This window comes from Panthera tigris, chromosome A2 (genome assembly GCF_018350195.1).
Source record: "Panthera tigris isolate Pti1 chromosome A2, P.tigris_Pti1_mat1.1, whole genome shotgun sequence".
Classification (NCBI taxonomy): Eukaryota; Metazoa; Chordata; class Mammalia; order Carnivora; family Felidae; genus Panthera; species Panthera tigris.
This window is the reverse complement of record NC_056661.1, coordinates 138,215,516-138,238,529: the sequence shown is the minus strand read 5'-3', so window position 1 is coordinate 138,238,529 and position 23,014 is coordinate 138,215,516. Positions and strand designations below refer to the sequence as shown.

The 23,014-nt window shown below is 39.1% G+C and overlaps 1 protein-coding gene across 4 annotated transcripts in view; it reads right to left on the bottom strand.

The window, feature by feature from the left end:
- The window catches only part of PTPRZ1 (protein tyrosine phosphatase receptor type Z1), a 184,211-nt gene that overhangs the window by 2,621 nt on the left and 158,576 nt on the right, over positions 1-23,014 (bottom strand). For all 4 annotated transcript variants that reach the window (XM_015540682.2, XM_042970783.1, XM_042970792.1 and 1 more), the window contains 11 exons: positions 19,588-19,670; positions 17,949-18,083; positions 17,271-17,405; positions 16,114-16,277; positions 14,113-14,248; positions 12,505-12,651; positions 5,077-5,170; positions 4,723-4,796; positions 2,783-2,911; positions 1,843-1,989; positions 419-561 (listed from right to left, as the gene is read on the bottom strand). In XM_015540682.2, coding sequence (XP_015396168.2) covers positions 419-561; positions 1,843-1,989; positions 2,783-2,911; positions 4,723-4,796; positions 5,077-5,170; positions 12,505-12,651; positions 14,113-14,248; positions 16,114-16,277; positions 17,271-17,405; positions 17,949-18,083; positions 19,588-19,670 — 1,387 coding nt within the window. The remainder of the gene's footprint in view (positions 1-418; positions 562-1,842; positions 1,990-2,782; positions 2,912-4,722; positions 4,797-5,076; positions 5,171-12,504; positions 12,652-14,112; positions 14,249-16,113; positions 16,278-17,270; positions 17,406-17,948; positions 18,084-19,587; positions 19,671-23,014) is intronic.

The window sequence follows — 23,014 nt, the reverse complement described above, 5'->3', positions numbered from 1 at the left end:
TTTTTATTTGTTCATAACAGGAGCCTATAGCGATTTATTGTATAGGTTCCTATTTCTGATTAATAAAGACTGTATCGATTTTCATCCTATCTAGGGTGTCAATAACTAAGAAATGTCTCTCTGGTGAGCACCTGTAAAAATTCAAGTGCCAAAACACTGACTCATCACACAAAGTGTTCTTAGCACACAATGCAAGAGCAAATTCTTGTGATCACGTACCCATTTTTTGCCTTCAACATGAGCTCGAAGAGACGCGAAAAAATCTAATTGTGTTAACCTTGGTTATAGGAAGCAGATCATCTACCCTGGCTGAGTCGCTACAATTGGTCCACAGCATTAGGTTAGTACAAAGACAAAAGAAACCTATGCCCACCCAGAGAATGCTCAGGCACGAAACCATTTAAAGAGAGGAACTTACTCGTCATGAACAATCACAGGTCCATCCCTGTTGGCAGCTTCCTCTTTGATAACACTTATAAGTTCAAACGTTTTACTAATAGGGCTGTCTGGATTTGGCCATTTGGGGCACTGAAAATGCCTCACTTCAAGTACGTAATCATCCTATATGAAGAGAAAAACCAGTATTTTAAAAAGAGTCCCATTGGTGACAGTTCATTATGAGTGGAGTAACTGGGGGAATCAGGAATACAGGAAGGTGATAAAACCCAGTCCCATGCACTATAGCCCGTCCTCCATCTCAGAGGGAAGAAATTGCTGTGATGCCTCATTTCTCACTGTAGATATAATCTCTTTTTCATTCTAAAAATGTCTTAGTTGTAGGTTTATTATGGTATTCAAACTTCGAAACCATGTACCAAAGATGTGTCTGTGCCAGGAAACTTAACACAAAAAGAAATCTTCAGTGCTAAAATTTGTTTTAAAATAACATAGACTTCTTCAAATCCCAGTATTACTTGGGAATAACTGAGTGGAATTACGTGACCCGATGGGGAAATGCTGGCAAGCAGGGCTGGGCGGGTGGAGACGTAGGTTCCGCTCCAGCCCCACTCTTGGTTCTTGTGCAAGTGGCCAACTGGGCTGTGTGACTTTACATCCCTAAACCTCCAGCTTCCCAAAGTGTAGTCAATAAAATGCTACATTTAAAAATAAGCAGCAGAACCTGAAATTTACATGGTTCACCTGTTCCAGAATTAGACTACAGTGAAGTGCAACATTGAGACCATCGAAAACATGGTTTAACCTTTTTCTGATCGGGAAGGTGCTCTGTCTCTCACGTGCCTTGCTCATTATTAGTATCTTTTAGCATTTTACCGTAGTTGTACAGGAAATTCTGTACTGTAATTACATAAATAATTCTTGGCAGAGAATTCAGATTGATACCTTATAGATAACCAAGAATTAGTAAAACAATCCTACTTCATTGTACTGAACAATTTTCAAAGCACTTCTTCACTTGTAACACTTCATCTCTTGGTAGACAGCGGTAAGCTCATTTTGGTAGATAATATTTTTCCTATTTTACTTAGAAGAATTCAAGGTAAAAACTTACCTTAAAACAGGAGAATTCGGATTAATGAAATTATTTTTTTACTGAATTTATTTTCAATTTAAGGTCTATCAGAACTACTCTGGAGTGAAGAGAGAAATCTTTGATTCTCTGAGTGTGGACGGTGCAGTTTAGTGGCGATTGGTGTTTAATGATTCTATAGGATTTTAAAAATGAAAGTGACTAAGGTAAAATTGATTATTTGGGCAATCTGTCCTAATTTGTAAGAAATTAGGTTCCTTTGTTTTATTTCTAGGGAAGATCCTTAAACCAGCATATATTTAACAAAGCATGTACTTAAGATGAAAAGTTTGTCATTTCAATTATGTCCATACCTGTGTAGCTTCTAGAATAAAATCCTGAATTATAAGTTTTTCTTCATTAGACAGACATTTGTGTTCTTCAGCCATAAGAGTGACCTTAAAACTCTCACAGTTTATAGGCTCATCTTTATTCGGCCAGTAAACAAATTCATCTTCTGCCTGGAGGATTAAATACCAAGGAAGAGTCTAGATTTTAATCAAATGTTTACTAAGTCAGACTGTGAAATGAAGTTAACTGGTTGACACAGAAAATTCAACTCAAAGTTTTCTTTGGATCTCAAAATTTACTCTTAAAATGTTGAGCCTTAAACAAGTTTGGTGTGCAGAATAAAGTATCACACTTAAGAAACCAAACTATTGCTTTGTTGTTTTGCTCTTAGCTCATCAGTAACAATGGTAAGTTGTTGCTTCTATAAATGATAACTGAGTAGAAAAGATTCAAGTGATTTTAAGAGCTCAGCAATTTCCAGTGTCATTTGGAATGGCCAGTCTACCTTTACAGATAAGAAATAAATCTCCAAGTTACATATATGTGCAAAATCTAAATAAAATAGGCCTTTATTTCGGGTTTTATATAGATCTCCTTAAACTGAAGGACTCTCCAAATATCCTAACAAGTTTTACTTTTAAAAATGTAAATAGAAGCATAGGGACTGACTTCATTCATGATTGCAGTTCTAATTTTTCATAAGCAGTATCACAGAATACTTAAATTTAAATGAATTTTAACTTATTTTTATTTAAAACTGTCGTTCAGCAATCTCAGACCTGGGAGGTGGCATCACCAAACCAGGCCCAATAGTAGACAATAGCAGACCAGTAGCCAACGAGTGATAGTAGTTTATTAGTTGAAAAAAAATTGTTTGTTTGTTTGCTTGGACTTCCGGCTGACATGACTTGCTATTTCCCCTGTAAGGCAAGTACCAAAAGTGACGTGATGGGGGAGACTTACCATGTTTTGACCATCAGGAAGCATAACTACCAGCTGGGCATTATGGTCCCATATCATCCGCCAGAAATCCTTGATGGTATGAAGAAGAGGATGCTGGGTGATGATGAATTCATTGCTCTGATAGTAACCCTACAAAAGCAAACAGAAGACACAAAGAGCCCTGGCATATGACTTTAAACGCTCAAAGTACATTTACAAGTTAATGGGCCTTAAGTCAAGGCAGTCTTTTTGCTTTTAGATTGCATCTGTAAATCACAAGGTGATTATTTTAGTTGCTGTTTAGAGGGCACTTTCCATACACCAGGCACGGGAGTAGCATTTTCTTTCTTTTTTAAAAAAATTATTTATTTATTTATTTATTTATTTATTTATTTATTTATGAGAGAGCGTGAGTGAGGGAGAGAGAGGGAGAGAGAGTGCAGAGGCTGGAGTGGGGTTCGAGCTCACCTGAAGTGGGGCTAGAGCTCACAAACTGTGAGATCATGACCCAAGCTGAAGTTGGATGCTTAACCAATTGAGCCATCCAGGTGCCCCAGGAGTAGCCTCTTCTTCCCCTTAAGTCTCTCATGTCTCATGAAGTACTATGTGATAGGAACTGTGATCCCCATTTTGTAGGTGGTTAAACTGAGGCTTAAGAAGTTAAGTGTTGTGGGGCACCTGGGTGGCTCAGTTGGTTACGTGTCTGACTCTTGATTTAGGCTCAGGTCATGATCTCACAGTTTGTGGGATCGAGCCCCCTTTTGGGCACTGAGCTGGCAGTACAGAGACTGCTTGGGATTCTCTTTCTCCCTCATTCTCTGCCCCTCCCCCTCTCATTCTCTCTCTTTCTCTCTCATTCTCTCTCAAAATAAATAAATAAACTTTAAAAAAACATTAAAATCCAAAAAGTGTTGTGCCCAAGTCTACACAGCTATCATCTCTAGGAGCAGGCTTCCCAAAATGGCATGTGGACCATGTCTCCTACACTGGATAGAATGGACATTCGGAGGAGATTTTATATTTCTCACTTTCTTTAAGTCCCAATGGCAAAGTGTTAAATTCGCACCCACTGACAACAGAACACCCTTGGTGTGCAGACACCCTGGCTTCCTCTATCAGGGAGGAATCAGAGAGGCACCTTGCAGATTTTGCTGCAGAAACCCAGAAGCTGGGTCCTCTGGATTGGTCACGATTTCCATGGTGTTGCTTATTAAAATCATGGCTCGTTTATCCTCCTCTGCTCTGGGGTCTCTCAGATCCTGTTCCTATTCCCCACAGGCTCATGGGAAGTGCAGCATGTATTTAGATGCTACCACAACACATCTCCCTGTTTCCCGCATGGATATCTTGCAATATTTTCTTTGCTGGATAAATGAAACAGTGATTTTGGCATGGGAATTACACCTTTTCATGTGAAGCCAAGCTCTATGATTGATAGACCTGAAATGGAAACGAGGGCCATGCAATGGCTACCCAGAAACACTCTCCCCTTTCTCACAGAAGATCTAAACACAGAAGGAGAAGATTATGTCTTTAGAAACCCGGGTCTGTAAATGAGCCCAGTCCACAGGGCGAACACTGTTGCAAACCTGGAGTAGTAAAGTCAGTGAGATGGGCTTTCCAGAGTCTGGAATGTTCTGGGTCTGTTCAGGGTAAATGCAATGGAGCCTCTTAGTTGGCCCAGTGTATATTGTGTATCTTCTCATAAGTCCTGAATGGTAAGTTTGGTTCCTGCATTTATTTACTAATTTGTCTTGCTTGAGGGATCTCCAGTCCCAGCACACATCAAAACATCAAGGGATGCTGTTATTCTCTTTGCTGCTTGGGGGTTGTGGTCTGCAGTCATTCGATTAGATCCACCCACCAGTGGTGCCACAGCCACTGCTTCAGGAAGCCCGTTTTGGTTTTGATTCTGGAAGCACAAACTCTTAGGTAGTTTCTCCAGTGACTTCTCGACTTACCATGATATAGGAGGCATTGATGTAGTCTGTGCCTTCCCCACTCAGAGATGAAATGCCAACCCTTGATCTCTCCACTGGAACACAAAACACTCATCATGAACCACCATGCTCACAACTCTATACCCTTCCCTCCACCCCCACGTTGTAAAACACAGCTGCATGTCCCAAGTTGAGTGACTTTGATCTGTAAGCTAGTTTTCCTATGTATTTCGCATTTTTTAGATGGACTTCAGGATTTAAGAGTCCTTTTTAACAAGTAAATTATCAGGCATAATTAGAAAAATACTGAGTGAATTCATTCATTCCAAGATGTACAAATATTATCATTTTTTTTCATGATTCAACATAACCTACCAGGGATGATGGAAGATGTTCTGTTCTTTTCCCTGTTACAGTGCTTTAGGGCTGTAGAATAGTCACTCTGTTGTATATTCGATTGACTCAGGAGCTGAGAAAGGGAGTCGAAGAAAAATATAGATTATTTCATTTAAGTCATCCAAGTACTCAAACACACACACACACACACACACACACACACACACACACGACCCAACCAAGAAATCAAGATAAGATACTGAATATACATATATCTGACTTCTTTTCCAAAAATTCCTTGACCTAACTCCCTGGCACATCTGTGTTCTACACCAGGGAAGCTCGAAGAAGCAGAGAATGCCCCTTAGTTTGACATTCAGCACTGGGAGGATCTTCCCTAGGGTTTCCCTCATAAGCATACACTATGTCCTCCACTTACATTTCACGGTGCAGTTGGGGTAAATTGCATGATATGTGTATGTGTGTGTGTACATATTTATGTATATGGTTGGATTTCATTCATTTTTTTAGTACTGCATTACATGAATAATCTATTTGTTATTTATCTATTCCCCCAACTAGTGAATGTTAGGATTATTTCTAATATTTTGCTTTTCTAAACTTCGTAGCAATGAGTCTCTCTTGTATATTACTTAATGCATACACATGGAATTAGGAGTCATCAGCATTATTTTTTGACAGTCTTATAGAAGTGATAAACCATGCTTTTGATTTGCATTTCCTTGATTACTGTGTGATTGTGAATTTTAGCATTCATTAGCCATTTAAATTTCTTTTTTGATGATTGCCTTTTTATATTTATACTTCACTGCCATTTATTAATTTTTAGGGGGCTTGAGGTCTTGAATTTAAGTCTATAATCTGTTTAAAAATTTGCTAATGTCTTTGTTGTCTTTTAAAGAAAATTTTTTTTAACGTTTATTTATTTTTGAGACAGAGAGAGACAGAGCACGAATGGGGGAGGGTCAGAGAGAGGGAGACACAGAATCTGAAACAGGCTCCAGGCTCTGAGCTGTCAGCACAGAGCCTGACGCGGGACTTGAACTCATGGACCACGAGATCGTGACCTGAGCTGAAGTCGGCCGCTTAACCGACTGAGCCACCCAGGCGCCCCTGTCTTTGTTGTCTTTAATCACACGGACATTTATAGCCAATTAATTAATTTTTTCTTTAAGATTTCTGCCAATTATGTTTTTAAGAAGTCCTTTTCTACACTGATGCCTTCAAAATATACATTGCTAACATTTTCTTGTAATAGTTACAGAACCTTGCTTTCACCTTTAAGTACCTAATCCATCTTGAATAATTTTAGTGTTTAAGGTGTGTAAAGAACCCAGTTTTACTTGTTTCCACATGGAAATTGTCCCAGTATCACTTATTGGTTAGTCTGTCCTCCCCTCACTGATTTGTCATATCTATCATATAACCATTTCCACAAAGACATGGTTCCTCTAGCTGATTTGTCTGTTTTTCAGCGTTAATTATCATATCTGTTTGTCTTCTATATACTGTCCAACACATTTCTATTTTGTTCTTTATTTTTAGTAGTGCTTTGGATGTCTTTGTTCTTTACTTCTCCAAATGTTAATTTTAAGTTCAGTTCTTAATTTACCATGAAAATCCTGCTGGGAATTTGATTGGTACCACACTGATTTTTATACTTAATTTCGGAGAATCGACATCTTCAGGATATTTCCATTCATGAAAATTTTATCTATATTTGTTGGGTCTAATTCTAGGCTCTTCAATTCAGTTTTATAATTTTTTCTCTATGCATTCATTGTACCTTTTGTTAAGTTTATTTTTGAGACCCTGGAGTTTTTGCTTCTGTTTATTGTTGAACTCCCTTTTTCTTCTAATATCTCTTCTAACAACTCACAGCTAATGAGTTACGACGCTATTGATTTTTATATATACTTGTTGAACTGTAATAAGAGTTGAATTCTAATAAGAGATATCTTATTGTGTTTCTCTTGATTTTCTATATAGACAAGTGTATCATCTACAGATTCTTTTCTATTTCTAAACATTTTTTTTGTTTGACTCGATTTCCAGTACAGTGTTGACTAACAGTGTCAACAGTTGGCATTTCTTGTTTTTTCTTAAACCTACTATGAAAATTTCCAAGTTAAAATTTTGTATATGACATTTATAATGTAGCCTAAGATGAAGAAAGCTTCCCTCTAGTTTTAATTTACTGATAGTTTTTGTTATGAATAGTACTGAATTTTATTTACTGCCTTTTCTACATCTTTTGAGAGGGCCATACAATTCTCATAACTATATCTGTTCATATTTTCTACTGTTAAATCATCACTAGAACAAACTCTATGAATCCTAATTGGTCACAATATTTTTTTAAAAACCACGCCGCTGGATTTGAGTTGCTGCTATTTTAAACAGGATTTCAGTGTTTAAGTTCATAAGTGAAACTGGTCTGTATATTTCTTTACTTGTACTCTCCTTATACAGTTTTGGTAGCAAAGTTACACTTGCTAAAACAGTAAAATAGTTGGGTTTGCTTTCTACCTAGATATTTTATCACAGAGTTTGGAATTTTCTGTTCCTTAGAAGTTTGGTAATTCTTCCAGTTCTGATTTTATTTTGGAGGTGAGATTTCTGGCAACTGATACAATTTATTTAATGGTTCTTGGTCTAGTTGGATTTTGTGTTTCTCTGTGAGTGTATTTTGCTTACTTTTTCTTAAAAAATATTTCTTTCGGGGCATCTGGGTGGCTTAGTCATTTAGCATCCAACTCTTGATTTTGGCTCAGGTCATGGTCTCATGGTTCTTAAGTTTGAGCCTTGTGTCAGGCTCTGTGCTGACTGCATGGAACTTGCTCTGTCTCCCTCTCTCTCTGCCTCTCCCCTGCTTATGTGCTCTCTCTCTCTCAAAAATTAATAAATATTTAAAAATATTTTCTTTCATGTAGGATTTCAAATGTATTGTCACAAATATGTTCACAGTATGCTTTTTAAGTTTAGAAAAACAGTTCTAAAATATTTATAAATATATCCCTATTTTTCACCTTAATATTTATTAGTGCAAAGCCTCTCCTTTTCTTACCAATCTGGCCACAGGTTTATTTGTCTTATTAGTCTTTGATAGAACCTGCATTTGGTTTTGTTTCATCTGTTTCTATTTAATCACTTTAACCATCTATTTAATTTAAGAAAGCTGTAACTTTCTGAAAATATTTCTGTCTCCCTCTTTGGGTGTACCATGCTTTTCTTCTAATTTTAACATGATATGCCTATTTCATTTGTTTTTATTTTTATTTATTCTCAAATGAATATATTTAAGATTATAAATTTCTTTCTAGATACAACTTCAGTTGTTTCCTACAAGCTGTGCTATGGAGTCCTTCTGTTGACCTTTAATTCTAAAGATTTTATAATTTCCTCTTTCATATTATTATCAATTATGTAAAAGAGAATTTTTATTGTTCAAATATTGGGATATTTTTAGGGCCAAGTTTTCATTTCAACTTCCAATTTTCATGTATTAGATTCTGAGAATATGGTTAGTACTGTATAGATTCTTTGAAATTAACTCTTCCCCCTCCATTGGATATTTAACGTCTTTATCCTAGAATGTGTGTACAAACACACACACACACACCCCATGCACACGCACACACACACACACACCCTGTGCCCACGCGCACACACCCCATGCCCACGCGCGTGTGCACACACACACACACACACACACACCACACTCACCTCCTGTATCACAGAGGGAATAGAAGCCAGAGTATCCCTTCAGTCTGCAGCCTTGGAGCCCACACACTTACTGCTATACACACCCACTCAGGTGTCCCTGCGTTTGGCCCCTAATTCCTCTTTGCCTCTTCTCAGGATTTCCTCTCCCTCTAAAAGTCTGTTCTCTCCTCCCTCTCCCCACCACTCCCACCATACATCTCTTTTCATTAGTGTCTTTTAAATAAACTATTTTTTAAATGTTTATTTTTCAGAGAGAGAGAGAGAGAGAGAGAGAGAAAGAGAGAGGGAGAGAGGGAGAACATGGACAAGTGGGAGAGGAACAGAAAGAGAGGGAGAGAGAATCCCAGTCTCCTCGCTGTCAGTGCAGAGCCTGATGCTGGGCTCACACTCACTGGGAGATCGTGACCTGCGCCGAAATCAAGAGTCGGACGCCCAACCAACTGAGCCATCCAGGAGCCCCTATTTATTTTTTTAAGCCAACTCTATTCCCAATATGGGGCTCGAACTCACAACCCAAGATCAAGAGTCACATGCTCTACCAACGGAGCCAGCCAGGCACCCAGGCACCTCACTTTTCATTAGTTTTTAAACAAACTCAGATGCCTCTCATTAAAACATAAAAAACAAAACAAAACAAAAAAATTAACCAAAAAAAATTCTTACTTTCTAACTTCAAGTTTCCTTCTAGCTATCATTATCAATCTCTTCAGAGTCAAAATCTTTAGAGTTATCGAAATATGGTCTTTAATTCCTCACACACAATGTCTCCTTACCTTCCTAGAGTCTGGCTTCAGTGCTATCCTTCCCTGAAGTAGCTTTTATGGCTCAGTCCAATGGCATGCTCTGTCCTCATCACAACTGATTTGTCAATGGCATTTGCCAAACTTTGTCCATTTCCTCCTCGAAATGTTATTTCCTTCAGAGTCTATTATATCCCCACTGTGACCAATTTTCTCCTACACTCCAATGCCTACTTCTTCCCTTTCTTTTGCGGGCTGTCCATTCATTGGTTAGTTGTAATTTTTCTTAAAAACCCCTTCCCAAGCTTTCTTGGCTGTCTTGTCCAATTCTAAGGCTTCACGTAACCATCTCTGTGCTGATTGTTCCCAAATCCTTTCTCTAAGCCGGACCTCTCCTTTGTGCTTCCCACTGAGTATTCAACTGCCCACTATGCCTGTTTACACTACACCTCCTGAGTTCCTAAAATTAGGTTGGCTCCGAACAAATCACCATCCCTTCCCCACCACACCCAACAAACATGCGCTTTTCAGTCTCAGTGAACAATATCTCATCCTCCCAGTGCTCAAGTTAGAATGCGGGTAGTTAATGCTTGTCTTTTTCTGTCCAATAACTCACCGAGTCCCGTATGCAACCCTTCACTATATCCTGTGCAATTCTTCCCTGAAGAGTTGCATCCTATAGCACCCGTTTCACCTGTGTGATGGCACTTTCCCCCTGTTTTGTAACTGTTTTCTTGCCTGTATATCTCACTAGATCAAGAGCAAGAGCAAGTGTCACAAGGGCAGGACCTGGGTGTGATTTTTTGAAAAAATTCATGTTTGTATCCTAGTATCAAACACAAAAGGCCTGGTATGTGGCAGGTGTTTGATAAATATTTGTTTTCTTTTTAAAATGAGGTATGACTGACATACAACATTATATTAATTTCAGGTATATGTCTTAATGATTTGATACCTGTATACATTGCAAAATAATCACCACAGTAAGTGGACGTAACATCCCTCACCATACATAGTTATGAATTTTTTTTCTAATGATGAGAACTTTTAATATCTACTCTCATAGCAACTTTCAAATATGCAGTACAGTATTATTAACTATAGTCGCCATGCTGTAGATTATATCTATATGCCTTATTTATTTTATAACTGGAAGTTAGTACATTTTGATCTTCTTCACCCATTTTGCCCACCCCCTACCCTCTGCCTCTGGCAACCATCAATCTATTCTCTGTATCTGTGATTTTTTTTTTTTTATTTCTTCATGTAAGTGATACCATATGGTATTTGTCTTTCTTTGTCTGACTTATTTCACTGAGTTATTTCTGACTTACTTCAATTGCCATAATGCCCTTAAGGTCTATCCATGTTGTTGCAAATGGCAAGATTTGCCATTCTGTTTTATGGATGAACAATATTCCATTGAATATATATACTACATTTTCCCATCTATTCATCCATCAATGGACACTTAACTTGTTTCCATATCTCAGCTACTGTAAATAATGCTGCAATGAACCTAAGAGTGCAGATATCTTTTTCAGTTAGTGTTTTCCTTTTCTGCAGACAGTCACAAATAAATGCCATGTAATTTATCTCAAGGAATTGTTTCTACAGATAAACTTGAATGACTAATGTCTTATAGAACAGTGCACACACACACACACATAAACACACATACTTTTTTATCTCCCCGGTAGTGTGTTAACAGGAAACAGAATCAAGTGTCTCCCCAATTAAGTAAGATTCTGGCCTCATAATTGATATTTCTCTTTTGATCCTGGGTTATCCAGTGTAAGCCGTATCAATTCTTTTACGCGGTTGTGTAGGGGTAAGTCATACTTAAATCAGAATTATGTTGAAAATGGGTAATATTTACATATTTTTAATTTAGAATAAAGCTATCCTAACAACTTAATGCTGATGTTTTATACTCCTTTATTATTCATTTGTAGAAGGCAAATTGCATACTTTTTCTTTCTCTAACGTGTTCTGTTTTCGCTCAGATGAGCTCTGCCACACAAAAACACTTATGTCTTCCTGATGGCAGGTTCAAAGCGTAGCATTCACCCCAATCTTTCTCTTCTCCAAAAGTACAAATGGTGCTGACTGAGACAACAGAAAATCAGAAGGAAGTCCTAGCGACTAACATCTTTTAAACTGTAGTGTGGGGGAGAAGAGGAAAAACAACACTCTGCAATCTCAAGATTTGTCAACTCTCCTGGGTTCTTCCAGGGTCTCAAGTTCTTCCTAGATATTCCTCCTTCAGAAATTGGCCCTGTTTCTCTAGGAATCCTGGGAAGTAAGAGGTTAGTATAGGAATAAGGTGGAGCAAATAACCAGCCTCCATCCTGTGGGAAAGTCAAAACTGTGCAAATCCCCCTTAAACAGCTAGAAGGTCCAGTAACAACTGTTTTCTGAATTCTTTGCTGGCTGATTTCTGGAAGTCAGAGAACTAGGATTGTAGAAGGTATGATATTGAACAAAACATACTCCCTGCTCTAGCTCACTGCTTCATGACAAGGTGGGTGGGAGGAACTGGGGTTGAAGAGCTATTGTTCTGGTGTGGCCTCTTCTCTAGTCCAGGGGCTTCAAGTGAGACAGATTTTTCCAAAGAATAGCATGAACAGCCTGAGCCGGAGCACTCCTTGTTAAGTGGTCTGGTTCTTTCAAAAGAAAAAGAGCACTTAAGAAGTTTGTATGATGAGGTCTGCCTGTCCCTTCTGTTATGCTCTGTGCCCTCCTTCTTGGACCAAGTTTACACTTGTAAACGTTAATCTAGAGTTCCTGAGAACTTTTCTTCTTGCTCTCAAAATTAAGATTCTCCTTGAAACTTACCACGTGGCTTTGCCGCCCACTCTGAAGAATAATATACAGCCACTGTGCCAACTGTGCTCTGAACCCGTCCACATGGCCTTGTCAACTCAGACAAAAAGATGCAGGGACACTGAATTGCGTGGTAACGTCTAAGAGGACTCACCTTGAATTGTTTCTCTAGCTTCGTTTTGCCTGTTGGTCCAGGAATGAGGAGCGCATTGACATAGGCATGAATGTGGCTGTCTGGCACCTCAGTCTCTTTACTAAGTATGGCCTCAACCAAAGCATCATGAATGAAAACATACTGTTCCTGGCAAAACAGTGACAATGAGGAACATTACTTCAGGTTTTCTTTACATGTACCTAAATACGAAAATAATTTTTTTTCCCTGACAGACAAAAAAAGTTTTACACAATGGTGGGAATGGACCCACAAAAGATTGCTTACTCGTCCTGCAGGAAATCAGACGTAGGAGAGGAGGCAGTCAAGAGAGAACACGACTCTTCTCGTCCCTCCTGTTACTTCTGGTATTGACATTTGTGGGAAGGAGGCAAAGCAATGCTCTCTCTGCCCTTCCTTCAAACCTGTGACCCTCCTCCATATTTTGCATGAGGACTTTCCTGACGTTTATCCTCCTCCTGGGTCGCCTTCTGCTGTCCATTCCCATTCTCCTTTCAGCAGTCATATGTAACTTAGCACAATTTTATGTACAGTTTTGTCTTCTGTTTCCTGTATGCGACTCTTTCTTGGTCTAATCTGACTAGTGTGTCATTCCCTTCATGGAGTGAAGTTTGGTTTAGTTTGATTTTCGCCCACAGGGCAATTTGCCTTTGATTGCTCTCGAGCTGCCATCCATAGTTTCCAACTTCAATTCATTTTTATTTCGAAATAGGGGAAAATATACAGATATGCAGACTTTGTCCTGTGTCATGTAAACTATCTATGATAAACTATATGGACTTAAAAAAGGCTATCATTTGAGCAGAACTCATACTTTTAAAATATGAAAATAAAAAAATTATGACAATGAATGCATTTATTCACTCTATGCAGGAAAAACTTGAGGTGTTTGCTAGAGGGATGGGCACTGCCTGATCCGCTTCTTTTCTTTTTTTTTTTTTTAATCTTCTCCGCCATCAGTGTCATTCCAAAGATATTCCCTATTTGGTCACAAAACAGACAAAATGTACCTGGTCCACCTATGACATACAATGCCATTATCTGGTGTTATGGCTTGAATTGTGTCCCCCAAAAAGATATGTCAAAGCCCTAACCCCCCAGTACCTCAGAAGGTGACTGTATTTGTAAATAAGGTCATCGTAGATGTAATTAGTTAAGATGAGGTAGTGACTATTGTTCTTCCAAAAAAAGAAATTTGGACACAGAGACAGAAAAGCCAGCCATGTGAAGACGGAGGTAGATATCGAAGTAAGGCTGCTTCATCCAAGCAACACACGGGCTACCAGAAACTCAGACAAGGGAAGATCCTCCCCTAGAAGTTCTGGAGGAAGCATGGCCCTGCGAACACCTTGACTCTGGGCTTTCACCCTCCAGAACTATGAGGCATTAAGGGTCTATTTTTTAAGCCAGCCAGTTGGTAGCACTTTAATATGGGAGCCCTATGAGACTCATCAACCTGGTAAAACAAGGTCAGGTCCATCCAACTTTAGCATTTTAGGGACATTTCCAACCCTTAGATAAATCAAAGTATCCTTTTTGGTGGGGGAGGGGGAGAGCACCAAGAACAGAAAGTATCCTTTTTTCTCATACCTCAGTCTGCACCAAATAATTTCTTTGTGAACGAATGTGTTTTAAGAAGCCGAATATGTTGACAGTTCCTTCCTGTTGAATTTGCTGCAACATACTGTCTAGCACAATGTATGTGCCCGTTCTTCCAACTCCAGCACTGAAGAGAGCACAAAAAAGAACCATTTCAATGTCAAGCGCGAAACATAATTTGAAGATAGGTCACTCCTGGCTGTCTTGCAAATTAAAATAATTTTCTTCCCCAAGCCACTGAGCCACATAATAAACAGTTCAGCAATCCAAAAGGGTAAACAGTTTAGTTGTTAAGCATGATGCTTCAAAGAACAAGTAGTTTACTTTTTATTTTTGGCCATAGGTCGAACTGTAAAATAACCTATTTCTGTTGGAGATTATTTATTTATTTACTTAGAGATTTTTTTAATTTTCAATAATTATATTTATTCCTCATTATATATTATACAATGAAAACATTATGTATCAGAGCATAGCAACTAGACATTTAATCTGAGAAAACTGAAAGCATCGGCTTCACCCAACCCTGAAAATAAAAGGTCTTGGGGTCTGTATTGCCAGGTAGACATGTTTGTAAAGGTTTTCATATTAATCAGAAAAAGAATGTGATAAGGCTTTCTGCTGAAAATACCATTTCAGCGAGATCGTGAGGACTAAAGCATAACTTCAGTCATTTCTAAAGGGCCATTATCTATGGACTTCTTCAAAGCCTCTACAGGAGGGACAGAATTCATAGGCAGGGATTCTTTTCAAATGCTGCGACGAGTAGAAAGAACTAGAGTGGAAAATTAGCACCTGCTCTGTACAATACCCTGGTCCTTCTCCATTTGCTAAGAAACAATCCCTGACCTTCAGAGCTCTTTTTCTTCCATTTTCCTGTTTCTCTCAGCTTATCATCAGGCTAACAGGTGAAAAAACTGAAGATAAGTCTCTCAAACTTTGTCTGAGGGTAAGTCCTGAGGTAGGTAATTAGAATGTGTCAGATAAGCTGTATATCAAAGGAAAACACTTGCTTCGGTAAGAGCACAGACACTGCTTTGAGAAAAACACCGTAGACAGAAATCAATTTGATTTGTGTGGTCATAAAGTTTGGCACAGATTCAGCACTCAGTAAATGTTAACTGTTAATTTTATTTTAACTGAAAAATATTAGATTAAAATCTCCGACATATTTTTTTCTCTTTCTTCAAAATACCATTCTTCCTATTCATGAACGTAGTCTTGGAGATAAAGTAATTGGGTAACGATGGGTTGATAATCCCTTGCTGTGATATAATAGATAGAAATTGGGAAAATGAGAAAAAGAATTTTGATTCGAAACGATTTAAAAGCAACATAAAAGTATTTTGCCAAATTCTTCGCCCTCTATGAGCTTTGGTTTCTCTAATATAAACCTGACATAATAACTCTACAATTGACTGCTAACTCCTAAGAACAGTGGTTATGTCTCAAGCACTTTTTTTTCAAGTTTATTTCTTTGGTGGGGGGAGAAGATGAGTGGGGGAGGGGCAGAGAGATGGGAGACACAGGATTGGAAGCAGGCTCTGCACTGACAACAGTGAGCCCCATGCAGGGCTCGAACTCACGAACCGTGAGATCACGACCTGAGCCAAAGTCAGATGCTTAACTGACTGAGCCACCCAGGCGCCCCAAGTCTTAAGCACTTTTATCCCATGACATTACGTTGTAATAAATGTTTAATGACAAAATGCTGTTCCTCCTGCCTCACACATTTAATAAGTTAAAAGTCCAATTCAACAATCAAATAGAATAATAAACATCATAAAAATACCTGGTGCTTTGAAATATTTAGCAATCAGAATCTGAGTCTGGTGCACTCACTCCCCCATGATCAATACTTTTGAAAATGGGCACGTAGTTTCACTCCCCTTACTTTGTGAAAGCGTTCCAATTTGGCAAAACCTTTGTTCCACGGCTTCCCTGTCAGCAGAAGCCATTCTGTGGGTTTAGAAACGTACCCCTGAGACTCACCTGCAGTGGACAACAACAGGCCCCACCGCGTGGCGCTTGGCGTGGGACGCCTTTCTCACAAAGGCCAGCACTGGCAGCGAGTACTCTGGCACTCCCATGTCAGGCCACTGCGTGTAGTGGTACTGTGTCACCACACGCCCATTGGGTCTTCCTTTCTGGGAGCCCTGGAAGAGTTCAGACAGCTTGCAACAGGAACACACACGAATGTGCATGCAGAGAAACACACACATGCACACACATGGGTCCTTAAATATCAAATTGATTTTGGTGGTATATAAAGAGGCAAAAAAAAAATATAATACATCGTCATTTGTGATGGTTAATTTTATGTGTTAACTTGGATAGGTTATGGTAGTCAGTAGTTTGGTCAAACACCAGCCACACCAGATGTTCCTGTCAAGGTTCGTGTTTTTTTCCAAGACATTTTTTTTTCAAGACTTTTAAAAAATAATCTCCACACCTATCATGGGGCTCGAACTCACAACCCTGAGATCAAGACCTGTATACTCCGCCTACTGAGCCAGCCAGGTGCCTCCCCGTTGTCAAGGTATTTTTTAGGAGTGATTGACATTTAAATTAGTAGACTTCAAGTAAAGCAGATCACAGTCCCTGATGTGAGTACACCCCGTCCAATTAACTGAAGGCCTTAAGAACAAAGAATGAGGTTTCCTGAAGAAGGAGGAATTCTCCTTGAGACTAAAATATAAAAGCCTTGTCTGAATTTCTGGCATGCAGTCTATTGCTTAAAAAGTCTCTCTCTCTCTTAATCTCTCTCTCTCTCTCTCTCACGCACACACACATTTTTCTGGAGAACCCTGATTAATGTATCACTGTTTTTTTCTTCCCCTAAAATTTTGATCTCCCCTATTTCTGGTTGCATGTGCAGGTATCACATGGGGAAGGAAGTTGCCCTTGTGCATCAAATCCACTGCAGCCACTGGCACCATGACCAATCTGGCTCCAAAGCCTTGGCTGGCATTTAGAGACTTAGCAGAAACCTTTGGGAATGAGGTGTGGTTATGATAAGAACTCTCAATGCCTTTAGTTATATTATATACAGAGAGAGTTTTAGCCTCCCCTGAGTTGTGCCATCCACGCACTTAAAAAAAGACCAGATGTATCACTCAATTGATGATGACCTTCATTTGTGGACTCACCTTTTTTATCTTTGTGTTTCTCACAGTAAAACTTCTCACAGTATAATAGGAAAGCATTTGCACACTCTTCTGAGTGACCAGAAAGCTCCCGTACTCTTCACTGCCATCGGCAGGCCAATACTGGTCACATTTTCTCTGCAAAAGAGAAAGTAAAACGCTCAATATAAGTGTTACCCCTGAAATCTGGAGAGGTCTGGCACTGGGACAGGAACGGGCTTCCTGGTTCTTTCAAACATTTCCTTTTCTATGTGATGGGGGAGTAGTTTTGGAGGAGACCAGGGACAAAATTGCAGAGCTGAGAAACGAGATGATCTGGTCCAAACTTCCCCCTTTCAGATGAAGAAACAGAGACCAGATGAACTGAGTCACTACAAAGTCGGGGTTAGAATCCAGCTCCTGTGAATTAAAATCTGTTTTGCTCTACATTGCTTTGCAATGAGCCCCAATTACTTTTTTTTTCACAGTATGAAGAATGCATTTAAGTAGCAGATAGCTTGATTTATAGTGAAACTTTAATTACAAATGTTAAACTCCCCTTTAGCCGTCAAACTTTAACTAGAGAGGAATCCTGATCAGTCTTCATAACCTCACCTGCTTCCTAATGCCGAGCCCATTAAAAGCAACTTAAAGCACTTCTGATTACCATTGTGGGGATGAGATCACAGATTACCTACATACCCTTCCTTTCTCCACGAGGTTTGTTATCATGACGATAACTTCCACGTTATGCTCCCATATCATTCTCCAGAAATCTTCAGCTGTGGATTTCAGTGGGCCTTGGGCAGCAATGTAAGCTTTTGGTCTGTTGTAACCCTGAAGAAACAAATTACAAACATTTTTTACTAAATTGCTCTTTTTATGCCATTTTATTGTGCAATATGTAAGTTTTTAAGGTCAGCATATTTTTTTTCCTATAAGAGAAGAACCATAAAAAGTAATCTTGCAATGCTGGAAAACTCGATAGTACTAGCAAAAATAATAATCATTTACCTATGATCTTTGTTAAAAAATATAGAAAGTTCTTTGTGCCTTGGCACAGACACTATTCTCTGCACCTTTAGTCCAAGTACATTTAATCTAAATTAATCTAATCTATTTACTATGCTGGTCTTGAATTGTGTGTATACTGCTTTGAAATGTATATCGGGCATTGGGGCCCAGCTGTCTACAGCAGTCAGGAAGCCTCTGGTTGTCTCCCTACCCTCTCCCTGGCGGTACTAAGCAATGCTAATAACTAATAGCTATCCTTCACTGAGCACCCACTGTTACCTGAGACGGTTTATGAACATGAACCTGCATCCTTAATCTGCATGCATAATGGAAGCGTCATCCTTGATCTGGAGATGAGGAGAAGCTCAGGGGCATTAAGTGGCTTTCCAAGCTTTCATGGCTACCCAGTGACAGGGCTGGGACTCAAAACCAGTTCTAACTCCAAAGCCCACATCGGATCTGCCGTACACATTGCCTCCTCCAGAAGCATGAAGCGCCGCCTCTAACAAAGACACCCTGTATTTTGGGGTGCTCACTTCTTTGAATTAACTGTTCCATACAGCATAAAACCTGAAGGCAGCTAGACTGCAAGGTCAGTGTCAGGAAAGTAACTGAGCTCTTTTGACATTCAACTGACCACAGTGAAAACCCAGTAAATCAGTCAGTGGTCTGGGGTCCCTGGAGATTGCTAATAAGCCCCACACAGCTGTGTATCCTGAGAAGTGCCAGAGATGATAAGGCTGATAACCAGCTTAGTAATCACATGTCTGCCTTTTAGCCAGGGTTACCTTCCGAACTTCTCAGTCAGGATTTGTTGATCACCTGCTCCTTACACAATATGGTGCTAGGAACTGTGGGACATTCAAAATAAGCACTAGTCCTGACCCTCACAGTTAAGAGTTATAAACCTATCCAAATGTGTATGTATATATGTGTACATGTACATATATATATATATATACACACACACACATACACATATATACACACACATATACACATATATATACACACACATATACATGTATATACATATATATATACACATATACATGTACATACATATATATATATATATATATATTCTACCTTGAACATGCATTTCCAGCCTGAATTACCTCTCTCACCTATGAGAGAAAGCACATATAGGGCTTGAACGTTATTCAATCTGAAATCCTTTAGCTATGGGATGTCCTACTGCTGATTTGTATTGTTTATTACCTGTCAGATAACATGTATTGAGCACTAGAATAAGTACAGCACAGTGGTGTAATAAATTCATGGTCTAATATAATCTCCATAAACGTCCCAATTGAAGCATGCTTACATCAACATAATTGGCATTGATGTAATCAGTCAGTTTGCCATCTTTCTCAGCAAGTTGTGCAAGCTTAACCCTACTATGATCATCTGTAATAAAAAAAAAAGAAAATATTTCACTATAGCATGGATGAATTTTCAGCACAAAGGACATTTATGTTTACATAATGGTACATCAAATACAATTAAAATCAATGCATATATAATTTACTTTCAGTAGGTTTTACGGATTACAGAGGTGACAAATATAACAAGCGCTTCTGCTTTCAACAAGGTTTCTAATGCAGACGATGAGAACAGATATATAGAAAGAATATGTTCAGGCGTCAAGCGTGGTGCAAAGTATGAGGGGGGCACTTGAAGACAGAGATTGTGTTAGTTTGGGATGATAATAAACGTTTTCATAATGGTTGGAATGCGACATTGGCATCTTAGATGGTTTCCAAAGATGGATCTTGGGGCTGTGAACAGTTGACAGGGAGAGAAGAGTGTTGGGGTGTCTTAGAAAGCTAAGGAAGGAAGGCAGCATGTGCACTCTGAACTGGAGGCCGGTGGAGGAAGAGAAGGTAGACAGAGAAGGAGAAGGGACTTAGGAAGTTTCTTTGAATGGTTAGAGCAAACAGCTCTTTCAAGGGGACAACCTCAAAGACCTGCTAGTGCACAGCCAGGCAGGAGAATGGCTGCCCGAGAACAGGGTGCCTGGGTCCCACACTGTCTATTTAAAGGGGGTGAAAACTATGGTAACTTATGCATGGTGTACTAAGGCAATTAAGATATGTTGAAATGAGGAGGTTGAGATTACCTTCGGATCTACAGGGAGATTATATGTACTTGGAGGAGGGATATAATAAGAAAGCAAAGTGTTACTAGCAGGAAAATTGGTAGTTTCACGGGGCAGAATTTATTTATTCTTTTCAAGGATGAAGAAGTGAATACAGTCCAAACCATGACAATTAGAGAGACATCCTGATTGTAATGCTTCTGTGACAACAGCAGCTTACCAAGTGCAGGGAATGTATTACAGAAATAGATATATGTGGCAATGGAGAGATGGGCTTGGTGCCAGGCTGACCTGGTGTTTTTGATTTTTGTATTTTGGTTCTAATACTTTCAGAGGGGTATTACTGGGCAAATTTTCTGGGTTGTTTTTCTTCAAGTCTACAATAGTATCTACAATAGTATTATTGTGCAGGATTATCTTAGGGATTAAATGAACTAATACATTTACAGGGCTAGGCATGAGGAAGGTATACAACAAATGTTAGTCTCCATCCCCTTCTTAATTACCTGGTAGGTGCTTTCTATTTAGCTTGTAGAGGGAATCATTTGATAACTTCACCCTCTCCAAGAAGCAACTGAGTTTTTATGTGCAGCCAGGAGGGTTGCTTTGGTTGAGGGGGACAAACATGAAGCAGAAGGTGCTACTGAAACCTTCTAATAAAAATCTGTGTGAGCCCTGTAGGAAGGAAGCAGCATCTGTCCAAACTATTTAAGAAAATGTGATAATTAGGGGTGCCTGGGTGGTTCAGTTGGTTAAGCGTCCGACTTCAGCTCAGGTCATGATCTTATAGTTTGTGGGTTTGGGCCCCGCATCCGGCTCTGTGCTGATAGCTCGGAGCCTGGAGCCTGCTTCGGATTCTGTGTCTCCCTCTCTCTGCCCGTCCCACACTTGTGCTCTCCCTCTGTCGCTCAAAAATTAAAAAAATGTAAAAAAAAATTTTAAGAAACTGTGATAATTAAATGTTAGTATCTAAAATATATAAAGAGCTGACACAACTCAATCCCCCTCCCCCCAAAATGAATAATCCAATTAAAAATGGGCAGAAGACATGAATAGACATTTTTCCAAAGACACAGAGACCCATGAAAAGATGTTCAACATCACTCATCACCAGGGAAATGCAAATCAAAACTACCATGAGATATCACCTCACACCTGTCAGAATGGCTAAAATCAACAACACAAGAAACAACAGGTGTTGGCAAAATGTGGAGAGATGGGAACCCTTCTGTACTGTTGATGGGAATGCAAACTGGTGTGGCCACTATGGAAAAGAGTATGGAAGTTCCTCAAAAAGTTAAAAATAGATGGGAATGCAAGCTGGTGCAGCCACTCTGGAAAACAGTATGGAGGTTCCTCAAAAAACTAAAAATAGAACTACTCTACGACGCAGCAATTGCACTACTAGGCATTTATCCAAGGGATACAGGTGTGCTGTTTCAAAGGGACACATGCACCCCCATGTTTATAGCGGCACTATCAATAATAGCCAAAGTATGGAAAGAGCCCAAATGTCCATCAATGGATGAATGGAAAAGGAGGTGTGGTATATATATACAATGGAGTATTACTCAGCAATCAAAAAGAATGAAATCTTGCCATTTGCAACTACATGGAATTAGTCAGAGAAAGACAAAAATCATATGACTTCGCTAATATGAGAATTTTAAGAGACAAAACAGATGAACATAAGGGAAGGGAAACAAAAATAATATAAAAATAGGGAGGGGGACAAAACAGAAGAGACTTATAAATATGGAGAACAAACTGAGGGTTACTGGAGGGGTTGTGGGAGGGGGGATGGGCTAAATGGGTAAGGGGCGGGGCGCCTGGGTGGCTCAGTCGGTTAAGCGGCCGACTTCGGCTCAGGTCACGATCTCGAGGTCCGTGAGTTCGAGCCCCGCGTCGGGCTCTGTGCTGACAGCTCAGAGCCTGGAGCCTGTTTCAGATTCTGTGTCTGCCTCTCTCTGACCCTCCCCCATTCATGCTCTGTCTGTCTCTGTCTCAAAAAAATAAATAAACGTTAAAAAAAACTTAAAAAAAAAATAAATGGGTAAGGGGCATTAAGGAATCTACTCCTGAAATCATTGTTGCACTATCTGTTAACTAATTTAGATGTAAATTTAAAAAAATAAAAAATAAAACAAGTTAAAAAAAAGCATAAAAACAAGTTAAAAATAGAAGTACCCTATGATCCAGCAAGAGCACTATTAGGTATTTACCCAAAGGATACAAAAACACTAATTCAAAGGGATACATGCACCCTGATGTTCAAGGCAGCATTATCTACTATAGTCAAATTATGGAAACAACCTAAGTGTCCACTGACTGATGAATGGATAAAGAAGGTATGATATATATACCATATATATATGCTGCCTTGAACATCAGGGTGCATGTATCCCTTTGAATTAGTGTTTTTATACACACACACACACACACACACACAGATATATATATATATATATTACACATACACACACACACACACACACACACACACACACAGGAATATTACTCAGCCATAAGAAAAGAATGAAATCTTGCCATTTGCAATGACATGGACAGACGTAAAGTATTATGCTGAATGAAATAAGTCAGTCAGAGAAAGGCAAATACCATATGATTTCACTCATATGTGAATGTAAGAAAC